Source organism: Salmo trutta, chromosome 40 (genome assembly GCF_901001165.1).
Source record: "Salmo trutta chromosome 40, fSalTru1.1, whole genome shotgun sequence".
NCBI lineage: Eukaryota > Metazoa > Chordata > Actinopteri > Salmoniformes > Salmonidae > Salmo > Salmo trutta.
Genome location: NC_042996.1, coordinates 15,117,072 through 15,133,687, shown reverse-complemented (window position 1 = coordinate 15,133,687; position 16,616 = coordinate 15,117,072). Strand labels below are relative to the sequence as shown.

The 16,616-nt window shown below is 42.4% G+C and overlaps 1 protein-coding gene across 1 annotated transcript in view; it reads left to right on the top strand.

Moving 5' to 3' along the window:
* Positions 1-16,236, top strand: part of LOC115180489 (death domain-containing protein CRADD) — a 32,276-nt gene extending 16,040 nt beyond the window's left edge. Inside the window, exon 2 of the mRNA XM_029742631.1 lies at positions 15,451-16,236. Within this exon, the coding sequence (XP_029598491.1) occupies positions 15,451-15,746 (296 nt within the window). The 3' untranslated portion in view covers positions 15,747-16,236. The remainder of the gene's footprint in view (positions 1-15,450) is intronic.
* Positions 16,237-16,616: the final 380 nt, after the last annotated feature.

The following is a 16,616-nucleotide window of genomic DNA, read 5'->3' as shown; positions in this document are numbered from 1 at the left end:
CAGCGTTTACCGGCTAATGGAAACCTTGCCGCCTACCTTATATACAGGAGGCTATGGCTAAATGGGAGCAGATTTGAAGATGTTTGACTAAAATTTTTCTTTCTCCCGCGGTTAGTCACCTGTTGCCATGGTGATCTGATATGACCATCGGGAACATTATCTAATCTAGATAGTCCCTTTTATCTCCTGTGCCATTGAAAACATGTTATTATCGTACACCGATTATCAGGACGACAACCTTCAGTGGTACAACCCTGGCCAGCAAATAGATTGTAGTGTGTTCGTAGAAGGACCCTGTCTATTTGGCATGTTTAGGGCATTGTAAAGTGAGAGTAAAATATATTATTGCTAAGTCATTGTAGCTTGTTCTTAGAAGGATCTTATCTAGGCTATTGGGCACGTTTAGCCAGGGCATGATAACGTGAGAATTTAACTGTATTCTTGTAGCTAGTTCTTAGGAGCGTATCTATTTGTCTCATGGAGGGTATAGTGTGAGTTAAAGCTGTTAACTTGGAAGGCATTGTATAGTGAGAGTTAACACTGAGGCCATAGTCTGAGGCTTCCCTGACTGGGAGTAAAGAGGTGCGGCTGTGGCCTGATGAAGAGCAGTAAATTCAGGCTGTGACAGGCCGAGAGGGAGAGCGCCTTGTGCTGCTGCCTTGTTTCCCTTGGCCGTGCGTTGTCAAGAGGCCCCCCCCTCTCCTTTAGTGCCTGCTGTCTGCTTTCCAGGAATCTTGGCAGGAGGAGTGTCTTCCCGTTCAAAAGGTGAAACATTAAAGTCAGAGGCCCGCTGCTCCGCTCAGTGGTAGCCAGGCGACCAATCACACGGCCAGGACTAGGGCTGTGGTGGTCATGATATTTTTGTCAGCCGGTTATTGTCCTGCAAAAGACTTCCTGTCTCAAGGTTAATTGACCGTTAGTTAACATGAACAGGTTTAGCATCTCCAGGCCTCCACACATACAAGCTGCCTTTGGTACATCTACATTTAAGAAAGTCTAATAAATCAATTTAATATACACCATCACAATAAATCCATTGTTTATTTTCGTCCAGTCTAAAGAAAAATTATCATATGAAGAAAATGAATTTCAGGTGAACAGAATGAGTTGAATAAAATGTAAAGGATATTTTTCCCATTACAGAGCCAGTGCGCATGAGTGGCTATGGGGTGGCAGGCAGCTGAGTGGTTAGACCGTTGGGCCAGTAACCGAAAGGTTGCTGGATCAGATCCCCGAGCTGATAAGGTAAAAATCTGTCATTCTGCCCTTGAGCAAGGCAGTTAACCCACTGTTCCCTGGGCGCCGACGACGTGGATGTCGTTTAAGGCAGCCCCCCGCACCTTTTTCGATTTAGAATGACCCATTATCTGGAACCAGGGAAGGGGGGAAAAAGAAATCTGTATGCACTCAAATAGTGAATGGAGGCCCTGTGCCTTCCCACCGGTTTGTTTTGTAGGCTACTTCTGTTTTTATAGCCGAGCATATACTTAATATGAGCAGCTGAGAAGTAAATAGAAGTTATTTCACTCCACTCACCAACCACTGTTTGAGGAGCAAGCTCTCACTGCCCAACAGGTGAAATACCTCCCAAACTCTGTATTCCTTTGTCTCGCCATCCTTGTTCCTGCACTTACCCAGTTCTTAATTTGGGAAACCAAGTGAAATCTCTTTGGGAACATCCAATAGTAACGTGTTCGCAACAAAACATACTTCACTGAACTGCCTGCTCAAAAAAGGAATAAAGGAGAGCGAGAAGGAGATGGAAATGCATGGTGGTGAGATTCTCTATAGCTGAAGGTAATGTCACTCAATTAATTATGGAAATATATAAAAAAAATCCCTATTACTAGGCTATTCAAATACAAAATTGCTAACTGTAAGCAGCCCTGCACAATCAATGAACCAACAGCATGGCCTAGGGCTATACATTCTCTCCCAGAGTCATGGATAGACATTTTGGAGCGTAGCATAATGTAACCAGTTCATCCAGTGTGCATAGTGCTTGACTTGGGATCGAAGAAGTACTTTTTTTTCTCCCCAAGTCGGTCCATTTGACTATTTTCACCGAAATTCACAAAGGACATTATGCTATAGAGACTAGAGGTCGACTGATTAATTCGGGCCGATTTTCAAGTTTTCATAACAATCGGTAATCGGAATTTTTGGACACCATCATGGCCGATTTACATTGCACTCCATGAAGAGACTGCGTGGCAGGCTGACTACCTGTTATGCAAGTGCAGCAAGGAGCCACGGTAAGGTGCTAGCTAGCATTAAACGTATCTTAGAAAAAAACTATCATTCTTAACTAGTGATTATGTTAACTACACATGGTTGATGATATTACTAGTTTATCTAGCTTGTCCTGCGTTGAATGTAATCGATGCGGTGCCTGTTAATTTATCATTGAATCATAGCCTACTTCGCCAAACGGGTGATTTAACAAGCGCGATCGCAAAAAAAGCACTGTTGTTGCACCAATGTGTACCTAACCATAAACATCAACGCCTTTCTTAACCTGTCTGGGATAGGGGGCAGTATTTTCACGGCCGGATAAAAAAACGTACCCGATTTAAACTGGTTACTACTCTTGCCCAGAAACGAGAATATGCATATTATTAGTAGATTTGGATAGAAAACACTCAAGTTTCTAAAACTGTTTGAATGGTGTCTGTGAGTATAACAGAACTCCTATGGCAGGCTAAAACCTGAGAAGATTCCAAGCAGGAAGTGGCCTGTCTGCGAATTTGTAGTTCTTCTGTTGCTTCTCTATCGAAACTACAGTATCTGAGCTGTTACGTGACACTTTCTAAGGCTTCCATTGGCTCTCTAAAGCATTCAGAAAGCAGATTGAGGCGTCTCCTGTCTGTGGGCAGATAACAGGAGCACAGTTTGTCAGTGGACTGCCTGCCTTTTTTCTCTTCCTTTTTGAATGAATACAGCATTGTCCGGTTGGAATATTATCGCTATTTTACGAGAAAAATAGCATAAAAATTGATTTTAAACAGCGTTTGACATGCTTCTAAGTACGGTAATTGAACATTTTGAATTATTTTGTCTGGAAATGCGCTCGCGCATTACCCTTTGGATAGTGACCTGAACGCACGAACAAAACGGGGGTATTTGGACATAACATGGATTATTTGGAACAAAAACCACATTTGTTGTGTAAGTAGCAGTCCTGGGAGTGCATTCTGACGAAGAACAGCAAAGGTAGTCCAATTTTTCTAATACTAATTCTGAGTTTAGTGAGCCCCGAACTTGGCGGGTGTCAAATTAGCTAGCCGTGATGGCCGAGCTATGTACTAAGAATATTGCAAAATGTGCTTTCGCCGAAAAGCTATTTTAAAATCTGACATAGCGATTGCATAAAGGAGTTCTGTATCTATAATTCTTAAAATAATTTATGTATTTTGTCAACGTTTATGATGAGTAATTTAGTAAATTCACCAGAAGTTTTGGGTGGAAATGCTAGTTCTGAACATCACATGCTAATGTAAAAAGCTGTTTTTTGATATAAATATGAACTTGATTGAACAAAACATGCATGTATTGTATAACATAATGTCCTAGGAGTGTCATCTGATGAAGATCATCAAAGGTTAGTACTGCATTTAGTTGTGTTTTGGGTTTTGTGACATATATGCTTGCTTTGAAAATGGTAGGGTGATTATGTTTGGCTGTGTACTCTCCTAACATAATCTAATGTTTTGCTTTCGCTGTAAAGCCTTTTTTAAATCGGACAATGTGGTTGGATTAATGAGAGTCTTATCTTTCAAATGGTGTAAAATAGTCGTATGTTTGAAACGTTTTAATTATTGCATTTTTGAGGTATTTGTATTTTGCGCCACATTCTTCCATTGGATATTTGGCTAGCGGAATGTTTAGATGCAAGAGGTTTTAAAATCAATACACAAGTATATATTTTTAAACCTGCATATTTAGTTAATATTGCCTGCTAACATGAATTTCTTTTAACTAGGGCAATTGTCACTTCTCTTGCGTTCTTTGCAACAGAGTCAGGGTATATGCAGCAGTTTGGGCCACCTGGCTTGTTGCGAACTGTGTGAAGACTTTCTTCCTATCATAGACAGCCAACTTCGCCAAACGGGATGATTTAACAAAAGAGCATTTGCGTAAAAAGCACAATCTTTGCACAAATGTACCTAACCATAAACATCGAGCATTAGTGGGGGGAAAAGCCTCCAAGAAGCAGCTAGCTTCAGAAAAAGCTAGCTCCAGGAGCAAGAGGACCCCCCCCTTTTCTGAAGCTAGCTGCTTCTTGGAGGCTTTTTTCCCCCGCTAATGCTCAAGTCCGGGTAAAAATGTCAGCTCCTTTTGTAGCCGCCATTACTTTTTTACTAAAGCTAAAGGAGTTTTAACTTGAAGTGGAGGTAAGATTAAGAATTGGAAACTACTTGTGCTTAGCTCTAAGTTCATGCGGCCATCTCGTTCAAGGGTCTCGTGATCCCCCATGAATAATATTTTGAATAAAACATTTAAGCTGGTCCTGGCTAGGGCTGTTGCGGTGACCAGTATTACTGTCACACTGGCAGTCATGAGTTATGACCACGAAATTCCACTTGACCGTTGAGCCTTAGTAATGCCTTTTGTAGTACCCAAATCAACATCATTACAGAGGGAAACGCCAAACTCACTTTACACCAGGACCTGTCAGCTGGAATGCGCCGAGAGTTTGACGAGGTGAAGAAATACTCCATTGACCGAGGCATCTTTAGTGGATTCAAATACCCAAACGAGCTCAGAATTCTTCACCAAGAAGTCCTGCGACACTTCAAAACTCCCGAAGGGGCAAAAGTTTTTTGAAGGACAATCCTGGTCACTGAGAAATGGACCAATGGCTAAAAGCGATTACTGTTATTACTAATGGAGGTAAGTCAACATATAGCCGCCATCCAAAGACCCACCCGCCCCGCTAAATGTCATTATAGCCGTCTAATTTATATTTTCTTTTAGCTGAGCGGGATAGGCTCAACAGCCTAACCTAGGCCTACTAACGTTTCAGCCTACTTTTATTTCCCTTTTTTTATTTATTTATTATTTGTAGTTATTTTCACATAGGCCTCCACCATTGATAGGTCTGTAAATGTGTCGTAATTGACAGCCTAACGACAAGCTCAATGTGTCAATTTTATCCTGTTGATATTACGTTTTAATAAAAACGAACAACTTATCCTATAGATCCCTCTTAAGGATTTGCCCCAACATTTCTGTTTTATTTGGTCCAAACCATTAGCCCTATGTCCTTTGGGGGAGGTATATGTAGGCTGGGCTATTGATTTTATTTTCTCCTTTTTTTATGTGGTCTGGACGTTGTCACTTACTCAAAGCGTGGCGGAGAGGATGAGGCATTTCTTTGGTGGGGAGGGAGAGACGTTGTGCGTTGCTAACTGTTCCCGTTTTTTTTATTTTTTTTTATTTTTTTCCGGAACACAGAATTGAGACTGAGCGTGGGGGTAATAGATCCAACGGGATATGTTGAGTTGTTTGGGAACTCGTCTGGGGTGTTCAGAGATTGTTCTTTTATGTACACCTTTTATTTTGTGATCGCAGCTGTAACTATTATCCACTTTTACCCAGAGATGACTTGCATTAGAGTTCGATTACTGTTCGATGACGTTGACTAGTACCTTAAATCTATTGACATTGAACTGCCATGGTCTAGGTCATGCAATAAAACGGAAAAAGATACTATGTGCTCTAAAAAAGGAAAAAGCAGACATCACGCTATTACAAGAGACACACCTCTGTGATGTTGAACATGCCAAACTCATCATTCAAATCAAACAGAGGTACAGCCATACTTATCCATAAGAATGTACCATTCATAATTGACAAAAACATATCTGATCCGGAGGGGAGATTTTATTTTGATAACTTAGTAATTGGTTGCCCTTACAGTGACCATCTTAAACATATACGCCCCTAACACAGATACTCCTGCTTTCATGTCAAAAATGATAACCCTGTTCAATGAGCATTGTTTCCTTTGGAGTGCTGGCTGGAGATTTGAATTGTACCTTCAACCCAACCCTGGACAAATCATCTCAAGTCCCCTCCACAAATCCTAGATCTGCAAAGATGTTGTACTCTTTACTAAAGAGATGGGACTGATAGAGATCTGGAGAGAGTCTAATAGCTCAACTATGGACTATACATACTACTCTAATGTCCAGAACACCTAGTCCCGTATAGATTACATTTTTATCCAAAAGATTTTCATAAATTCAGCCACGTGTACAATAGGACCCATAGCACTTTCAGATCACGCCTTTGTCCACCTCCGCTTTGACCTCTGCAAAAACATACCGAAGTCAAAAAGCTGGAAATTCAACACCTCCATGTTATCAAACCAAGCGTTCCATACATTGGTAACTACATGGATAGACAACTACACACGACAACAAAGACTCTCCTGTTTCTCCGGCCACAATGTGGGACGCTGCCAAAGCAACACTTAGGTCATCTAATTGCATATGGTTCCTCTAAAAAAAAAAAGCAATGGAAGCACACAGGCTAGATCTTGAGAGGGAGCTGGAACACTGTGAAAAAGTACATAAACAATCCCCAGACAGCATCTCCTGGAGTAAACTTAAAGCAGCCAAACTGAACTTGGACTATACTCGGGAGAAAAAATAAATAGTGTTCTTTACTAAACAGAAATACCATGAGTATAGCAATAGACCGAGTAGATTGCTTGCTTACCAATTTCAAAAAAGAGCAGTCAGCGTACAATCATGGCTATCCGAACAGCAGAGGACGAGGTCACATATGACCCAAAAAATATACATTTTAAATGTATGATTTTTACTGCAAACTATACACTTCTGAGAGAATAAATAGGGAGGCAGAACTCCATTCCTTCCTAGAGGGAATCTCGCTACCTAAACTATCAGAGATCGACCAAGATCTCAACTCCGCCTTCACTCCTGAGGAGGTCCTGGAGGAAATTACCTCCATGCCACCTAATAAGTCCCCAGGCCCAGATGGATTCCCCAGAGTTCTACAAAGCTTTTTGGCCCCAGCTTAGCCCTATTTTCATGCAATGCTGGATGATTTTTGCAAAAACGGAACTCTCCCAGACTCTATGCATACAGCTCGCATTAGTGTTGCTCAAAAAAGACAAGGACCCTCTATCCTGCTCGTCCTTCCAGCCCATAAGCTTGTTGGATTTCGACTACAAAATAATTAACAAATTGCTTGCCAAAAGACTAAGCACTTTTCTTCCCAAAATAATAAAAGCGGACCAAACTGGATTTATTAGAGATGGGTACTCTTCTGATAACATTCGCCATCTTTTTGATATGATTGATCAAGTAAACACACAGAAGACCCCTGTCCTGCTGGCTTCACTGGATGCTGAGAAGGTGTTCGACAGGATGGAGTGGAGCTTTCTGTTCTCACTCTTAGAAAAGTTAAATATGGGCCCTAACTTTATTAAATGGATTAAGTCCATATACTCTAATCCAAATGCCATGGTGACTACTAACGGTCTGAATTCTAACAGATTCCCTTTGGGACGGGGCACAAGACAAGGGTGCTCGCTGTCCCCCCTGCTCTACTTGTTGGGGGCGGAGCCTCTGGCAGAGCTGATAAGGAGCAATCCAAGTATTATGGGTGTTTCTGCAGGCGACCTGCAGCACAAGATTTCGCTCTACGCGGATGTCTCGCTCTACATATCTAACCCTGAGAAATCCCTCCCATTTTAGACACAATTGCTCAGTATGGCAAGTTTTCAAGATATAAGATACATTTTAACAAATCCACTGTTTGCCCTCTCAATCTTACACTCACCAGCTCTATGAAGACGCTCTGTCCATTCCAATAGAAGACACAGGGGTTTCAATACCTTGTGGTCTTCGGAACACCAGATCTGAATAGCCTTTTGAAGGAAAATTATCTTCCACTCCTGGATCGAATCAAGAACGATCTCCAAACCTGGATCTCCCTCCCAATTAGCTTAGTCGGAAGAATTAATGTAATCCGTATGAACATCCTCCCTAGATAGCAAAGACACATCTGATATAAATAGTTCAATCTCAGTTTCCTTTTTCAAAACAACTAACCAAAGCATCAACAAATTCATATGGGGCAATAAAAAACCTAGGATCAAGTTCTCCACTCTATCGAAACCTGAATCTAAGGGTGGTCTTGCCCTTCCCTCCCTTCAATTGTACTACTGGTCTGCCCAAATCCGCAACATGCTAACATGGATCACAAACAGACAAGACTCAACATGGATTCAGATAGAAGCCCAATCCTGTGGTTCATTGCCCCTAAACTCAATTATATTCATTAATAACTTTAGTGAAGTGGGCAACACAGCCAAAACCTTTTGTGATTTACAGCACCCTACTAGCGTGGAGGGACTGTAAGAAATACCAGGGCATTTCCTCCCAAATATGTTCTCACTCGCCTATAGTATGCAACCCAGACTTGCCAAAAGCCCTGAGTGATGCCAACTTTAATCTTTGGCATCCTCTAGGAATCAGGACCTTTTTCAAACCTATTTCATCAGAAAACCACTACACTGAAATCCTTTCAAGAGCTCTGCAGGTAATTCAATGTGCCAAGATCCAATTTTTTAAAAATATGAAATTAGACATGTAGTTTCCTCATTTACTTCCAAGAGGAGGTTTAGCTGAATGAAGTTGAAACCCTTCTTACCACAGCACAATCCATTAAGGGCAAAATCTCCTATATCTATAGACTTCTGAGAAAGGGGGCTCCTCCTTTACTCCTTTGAAAATAATCTGGGAAAGGACCTTGGTCTGACTATCAGTGATGAGTTATGGGCGGAGGTCTGACTATCAGTGATGAGTTATGGGCGGAGGTCTGACTATCAGTGATGAGTTATGGGCGGAGGTTTGCGACAGGGTATACTGCTCCTCTACTAATGTAAAAATGAAAATCTAATTACACATTTTTGTACAAATTTTATTACACTCAGACTCCATAGAATGAAAACAGACATTTCTCCTAACTGTAAAAGATGTACCTCTGAAAGTGGAACCTATATGCATGTATTTTGGAGCTGTAGAGAGAGTGCCAGATTTTGGCAATCTGTAATCCGTATACTGCTGCACAGAAAATACTAGATGTACAGTTTGATATGACCCTGTGTTTCTATCTTAATGCCCAGCAGGACTTTGTTCTTGATCCTGAGAGAGAATTTGTTTATGACTATCACATACTTTGCTAAGAAATGTATTCTTCTATTGTGGGCTTCTAATACTTCTCCTACATTTTAAAATGTGTATTGACCAGATTGTTGACTTTCTTCCTCTTGAAAAGCTCACTTATGACCTCTGCAAGAGACAGCCCAAGTTTGATAGACTCTGGTCTCCACTACTCAACTATATTTCAAATTGGACAGAGTGAATGGGGTGATTAGGGAAATGAGCAGATACATGTTGTGTAAGGTGCTGTAAAATCTAAAAACGAATTATTTGCTCGTCGTCTCAGATAAGGCTGGAAATAGCTAATAAGAACCTTGACAGTGCTGCTGCAAGTTATTTTTTTGTTTCCCCCCCCAATTTTTTTTTTTAAGTCATCCGTGAATGTGGAATGTGCTTTGTTGGTTGATTGAAAAACAAGAACTTAACTTTAAATTGAGAGGGGAAAAAAGCATTATTGTAGAGGCTACATTTTAAATGCAGTTGTTACAAACATACAGTACATTGTGCTGAATAGTTTAATAAGCTGCTTGTACGGGCCAGAAGTAGTTTAAATGGCCAACTGTGCCCAAATTGGCAACACACAGCTGCACTGGCTGCCATGAAGTCATTTTAACTAAGATGAAACCATTTTTAAAAGGCAGCACCAAACATTTGTGTCCTGACAAGGCATCAGTCACATGAGGACACGGGAAACTTTCCTGGAAACAGCCCTCTGAGCTAGAGGAGAAAATCATTATTATTTTAGGCCTCCATACAGGGGTTTTACACACACACACACACATTGCTCCTACTCACTTTGTCTCTGTCGGTCTGTCTAGCCATGAACAAGGTAGTTTGGCGAGAGTCCTGTACCTTTTTTGGATTGTTTTCTTTGCCTACTCAGAGTTTGGATTTAAGGCTTTGTCATCGTTCATCCCTTCGTTATTACGTTGCAGTGTAGGCGCTAATAACTGAGATTAAAAATGGAATTGAACAAAATGAATGGAACTATTTGAACTTAGATGAATGGATCTGAGTTAGTTGGTTATTAAAATATGGAAACAGTGTGGTGATGTTGTGTTTTTACTATGTAGAATGAACTTGGCATCGCTACACACCCATTACCTACCGGGACTACTGTCCAATGGCCTCATACACTTCCAAATACTCTGGTTTATTTCAGTTACACGTCAGCGTGCTCTGCCCCCTCCTCAGTGTGAGAGAAGGTAAGGTTAGACCGCCTGTTCTTCTCATAAAGAGGTGATTCCTAGAAAAGTGTTCAGTTTCGTCTGTTTTTTTTTTTTTCTCCAATAGCTCCTTATTTGGTTACAATCTCTCGCTCTCTCTCCCTCTCGACCTTCTCTCTCTCTCTCTCCAGTGATGGCCTATTTCTCAAAAGCTCCCAGCATCTTAACTGTTAGCCTACGCGCCTTTCAGCAAATGGGTTTTCAGGGGAAAAAAGGTTTTGTTTAGTTGGAACAGCCGTCTCTCACACAGCCCTGTCAGTATCTCTCCCCGTTTGCCCTCCCTCTGTGTTTGTGTGTGTGTGTCCCCTTTGTTAGCGAACAGATGAAGGCCTGGCTTGGTTGGGCTGAACCTTTCTTGGCATGCATTAGGGAACATGATGTACTTCAGAGTTCTACTGTCTCCCCTGTGACACTCTGTTAAAGGTGTTCCCGGGCGTTGTTACCCAAGTTTGAGTTGCTTAGCCTAGTGTGTCAGCTGCTAGCTATCTCATGAGGCCTCTTGTTCAATAGTAAGAAATGTTGATCAATGAAAGATCTTTGGAAAAGAAAGTAGCCGCACACTATCAGATGCAATCTCCCAGCAGGAGCATTAGAACGCCTACTCTCATTAACTGTAAATCAGTGACCGGCAGTGTCATGTTTGGCAGTTCTGTCAGCCACTCTTTTGGGAACTCGACACATGACCTCCCGTGACCTTTTGGACCCGGAACCCCCCTACTCCAGCTTATAGGAGTTTGGAGTATTAGCTCAAACTCTGATGTTTCTCCTCAGCATGTTGGATTCCCAAAGCGTATGACGGAATGGATGATAGCATGGATGGATGATCATGGGTTAAATCCTAATTGTCCCTCTGAGCTGCTTGGCCATATCATTTAGGGGAACGGGGGTCAGTTTGTGTGTTGCCCTCCTTACGCCTCAGTGAATTCTCAACTGTCCATTAATTGGATGACAGCCATTAGCTCGCCAGATGTGTCATGGGCCTGGCCGTGTGTGTGTGTTGGGGAAATTTTAAGATAGATCAGCATTGTTTAATTTTATTTACAGTGGGGGGGGGGAGTATTTGATCCCCTGCTGATTTTGTACATTTGCCCACTGACAAAGAAAGGATCCGTCTATAATTTTAATGGTAGGTTTATTTGAACAGTGAGACACAGAATAACAAAATCCAGAAAACCGCATGTCAGAAATGTTATAAATTGATTTGCATTTTAATGAGGGAAATAAGTATTTGACTCCCTCTCAATCAGAAAGATTTCTGGCTCCCAGGTGTGTTTTATAAAGGTAACGAGCTGAGATTAGGAGCACACTCTTAAAGGAGCACACTCGTAACTCTAAACTGAAGCTTGTTACCTGTAAAAAAGACACCTGTCCACAGAAGCAATCAATCAATCAATCAGATTCCAAACTCTCCACCATGGCCAAGACCAAAGAGCTCTCCAAGGATGTCAGTGACAAGATTGTAGACCTACAGAAGGCTGGAATTGGCTACAAGACCATCGCCAAGCAGCTTGGTGAGAAGGTGACATTTGGTGCGCTTATTCGCAAATGGAAGAAACACAAAATAACTGTCAATATCCCTCGGCCTGGGGCTCCATGCAAGATCTCACCTCGTGGAGTTGCAATGATCATGAGAACGGTGAGGAATCAGCCTAGAACTACACGGGACGATCTTGTCAATGATCTCAAGGCAGCTGGGACCATAGTCACCAAGAAAACAATTGGTAACACACTATGCCGTGAAGGACTGAAGTCCTGCAGCGCCCGCAAGGTCCCCCTGCTCAAGAATACATATACATGCCCGTCTGAAGTTTGCCAAAGAACATCTGAATGATTCAGAGGACAACTGGGTGAAAGTGTTGTGGTCAGATGAGACAAATGGAGCTCTTTGACATCAACTCAACTGGGCGTGTTTGGAGGAGGAGGAATGCTGCCTATGACCCCAAGAACACCATCTCCACCGTCCAACATGGAGGTGGAAACATTATGCTTTGGGGGTGTTTTTCTGCTAAGGGGACATGACAACTGCACCGCATCAAAGGGACAATGGACGGGGCCATGTACCGTCAAATCTTGGGTGAGAACGTCCTTCCATCAGCCAGGGCATTGAAAATGGGTCGTGGATGGGTATTCCAGCATGACAATGACCCAAAACACATGGCCAAGGCAACAAAGGAGTGGCTCAAGAAGAAGCACATTAAGGTCCTGGAGTGGCCTAGCCAGTCTCCGGACCTTAATCCCATAGAAAGTCTATGGAGGGAGGTGAAGGTTCGAGTTGCCAAGCGTCAGCCTCGAAACCTTAATGACTTGGAGAAGATCTGCAAAGAGGAGTGGGACAAAATTCCTCCTGAGATGTGTGTAGACCTGGTGGCCAACTACAAGAAACGTCTGACCTCTGTGATTGCCAACAAGGGTTTTGCCACCAAGTACTAAGTCATGTTTTGCAGAGGGGTCACAAATATTTATTTTCTTCATTAAAATTTATTTTATAACATTTTTGACATGTTTTTTTGTTATTCTGTCTCTCACTGTTCAAATAAACCTACTATTAAAATTATAGACTGATCATTTCTTTATGTGGGAAAACGTACAAAATCAGCAGGGATCAAATACTTTTTTCCCCCACTGTTTTCCTTTTGTGTAATATGCATGATTTCCAGTGTTTTTTTTATTTTTATTTGGGACACTCATTTGTGTACTAGTTGGTCACTAGACTTGATATGGAATGTTATCTGATGGTGATTGATGCCAGACTGGAGGTACGAGGACACCGATTGTTATTGTATTCTGGGACACTGTGATTCTGTAGCAGCTGATGTTCTGACTTCCTACAAGCCTCTCGGCGGGTGTTTACAGAACATTGGTGCTGTGAGATTAGAATATAAGGGCCTGCTTCTGTGCTTCTGTGCTGGAGGTGTCTCCCTATTGCAACTTGTATTAAACCACATTGATTTACTTTATCTGTGACTTCTTTTATTCACCTGGAAAATCCCCATTACCTGCGTCTGTGTGTGTACATGCGTAGTCTGTGATGAGTTGGGCAGGGTTATGAAATCCTCTCTTGTATGGGGGCTCGGAGTGCAGTGACAGCCCGGCACAGCGATCCCTTTTGTCTGAGGGGTCAAGAGAGCAACTGGCACAATCAGCACCGAGTTTAGGGAGAGTGAGGTAGACTGAGGGAGGAGAGCAAAACATTCCTAAACTAGAGGAAGGCACGGAGGATAGATTGAATTGTGGAAGGGAAGGAGAGCGTGATTGTAGTGGGAGGGAATTGGTAGTCTCGGCCTAAGCAGGGAGGAGAGCGTGGGAAAGAGGAATAGGGTGCGGAGGAGAGACAACTGATGGGCTATTGACTCACCGTACTGCCCCAAACTCACTGACCATACACCTCCTTATACTGTCTCATAACAGCCCCACATCCATCTGTCCTTGGTTCCACCATACCTGCCAAACTGAAAGCACATGGCCAGACCTTGACCTGCTCTATTCATACAATACATGATATACAACTGTCCCCAAAGCATGTTTGTTTACCATGCAAACCCAGTCACCTGTATGTGTGCACCCTTTGATACCCTCTCCAAGGACGGTTACCCTCAGTCCCTTACCGGCTGGGCAAGAAGACCATCCATAGGTGACAAACAACTGGCTGTATTTTGAAGCGAGTCGACTGCAGCGCTCAAGCCACATCTACGATATCCCATTCCCATCAGCCAGGAAGAGGGAGATTGGCTTTGGATACTCAACTGTGGTTTCCAAGCTAGTTTCCCGTCCAATTGGCGACCGATTTTCATGCAGATATTCTCAAATCTGCATAAAAACCAATATGCACGTTTTCCCAGCAGACTTGTCTCATCAGATTGACTTGTTGCGGATAAAAGGTTGTGCGTGATGACGTAGCACAGTGCACATCATTAAAAAAAAAAAAACTATATTTATTGGAAAGGATCGTCAAGCTCATCACTGTGCACTTTCACCCCCCTGTGAAGTTCAGCGTAACTTATTTCATCTGTAACCTAATAAACTGTAGGCTTTCCTGAGCTGTAGTGGGAGGACCACACACCATATCGCGTCACTCCAAGTTTACTTCTATGACTGGTTGTTATATCAATATTTGCGTACAAAGGCATTTCCACCACCATTTCTCACACCATACATTTTAGACACAAAATGATCCCAGCTAGCATATTTTGTTTTGTCGACATTTGGAACGTTTTTTTTTTTTTTTTTTTCCAACGTTTGCTGTTTTCTTCAGGGCTGCCGTGGCTTTTTTTATTTTTATTATCCTACATGTACTTTACTCGCATGAAAAGGTTGGAGGGAAACCTGGTTTGTGATAGATGAATATTGTGGAGAGAAGAAGATTCATGTTGGAAGAAGAGGGAGAGAAATGAACGTGGGGAGAAGTGTATAGCCCAGGTCTACAGAACTAGAGGACTTATTATTATTATTATTATTATTATTATTATTATTTATTATTATTATTATTATTATATATATTTATTTTTTACATTTTTAAACATGTATTTTTAAACCTGCCTGCTCTGCATCTCCCCACCTCCTCTCAGCCAGAGGAGAATGACCTGGTATTTGATGTGGTTTTGGTGTGACTCTATTATAAAAAGTGATTTCCAGGAACAGCGGTTGAGTGTTCCTGATCTGCCCACCTCTGTTATGCAACACGTTTCAGATGAACACCACAATATCTCACTATATCGCTCTGTTTTCTAGGCCTATCTCGCTCTCTCCTAAATGGAGGTCATTATCAGTCAACAAATTAGCTGATTTAGTATTGTTTTTTTCTTTCATGTCCAATAAATGGACATGGAATTACATAACGTCTAGTCTTATTTTCACAACCTATTGTTGTAACATTACGTCACAATGAATCAGTGACATGGTTTTATTAAATGGAAATTGATACTGTCTCTCTCTCTCTCCCTCCACCTCGCTCTTTTTCCCATCTCTTTTCTCTGTTTCCCTCTTTCCATGCATACCCACAACCTTTCCCTTCTTCCCTTCCAAAGACAAGTGGAACATTCCAGAGGTGACGCTCCAAGCAGTCCCGTCCGACAGACAGTTGTCCCGGCTGGCATCCCGTCTCGGTTCGGAGTGGGAGTCGGTTCTCCTCGACCTGGGCCTCTCCATGGGGGCGCTGTACCGTTGCCGTGCCGACCACCCTCTGAGCTTGCACGGGCAGGTGTTAGCAGGGCTGATCCAGTGGAGGCAGCGCCAGGGGAGGAGCGCTACAGTCCGCAGGCTGCTCCAGAGCCTGCAGTCCGCTGACGTCCACCCCTCTACCCTGGATGAGGTGTTCCAGTGAGGGGGGAGGACACTATGTATCATGGATGAAATCCTAATTGGATGACAGCCATTAGCTCAGCCAGACCAGGGTTTCTGATAGGGAAATGTGGCGCTGGACGTGTGACCAGCAACTTTTTTTTGACCAGACATTTGAGATCTGCCGGACCCATGTGCATTGGATGCATAACCTGGGTAGGGTGTCCACCCACAGTGCTCAGAATGACAGAAATCACATTTAGATTATGGTAATTCATATTAACAGAACATGCAAGTTGAGCATACAACAATGAAGATAAAATAACTGTCCACATTTTGCTTTTCCTCAGCCAACAAGACAACTAACAGCAACAACACTAGCCTGTCAATCTACTATCCCCCATAGTAGAATAGTTAACCTATTCTATTGGTCAGCTTATTGAGAAAGTCTATTCCAAACCGAGTCTGGGACAGTTGTGAGATGGAGCCCAAAATCATACAACCAGTAGGCTTAGGCTACATAAAAAAAACAATGTTAAAAGCAATGAGAGTGACGCAACAGAACAGAAAGTTTAGCTTATAATGCTGGGGAACGATTATTTCTTCACGTTTATAAGCTCAGCAATGCCCACAAGGCAGTAGGCTACTCATGAACGTTCCTTCCATAATGCAATTAGCGGGAAAACACCGTTGTCAAAAGGGCACCACACACTTAAGCGGTTTCATGCGACAGAGATGAAAATGTCCATTAGAAATGTAGAAAAATATCTAATAGGCTACATTGAAGAAAGGTAAGACATGCATAGCGCCTCCAGCTCATTGCCAAGTGGTGTGACGCGGCAGCAGCTCAAAGGCTCTATATGCTGTACGGGTGTGATAAATAAGATGCATAACAAATATACTGTAGCCTACA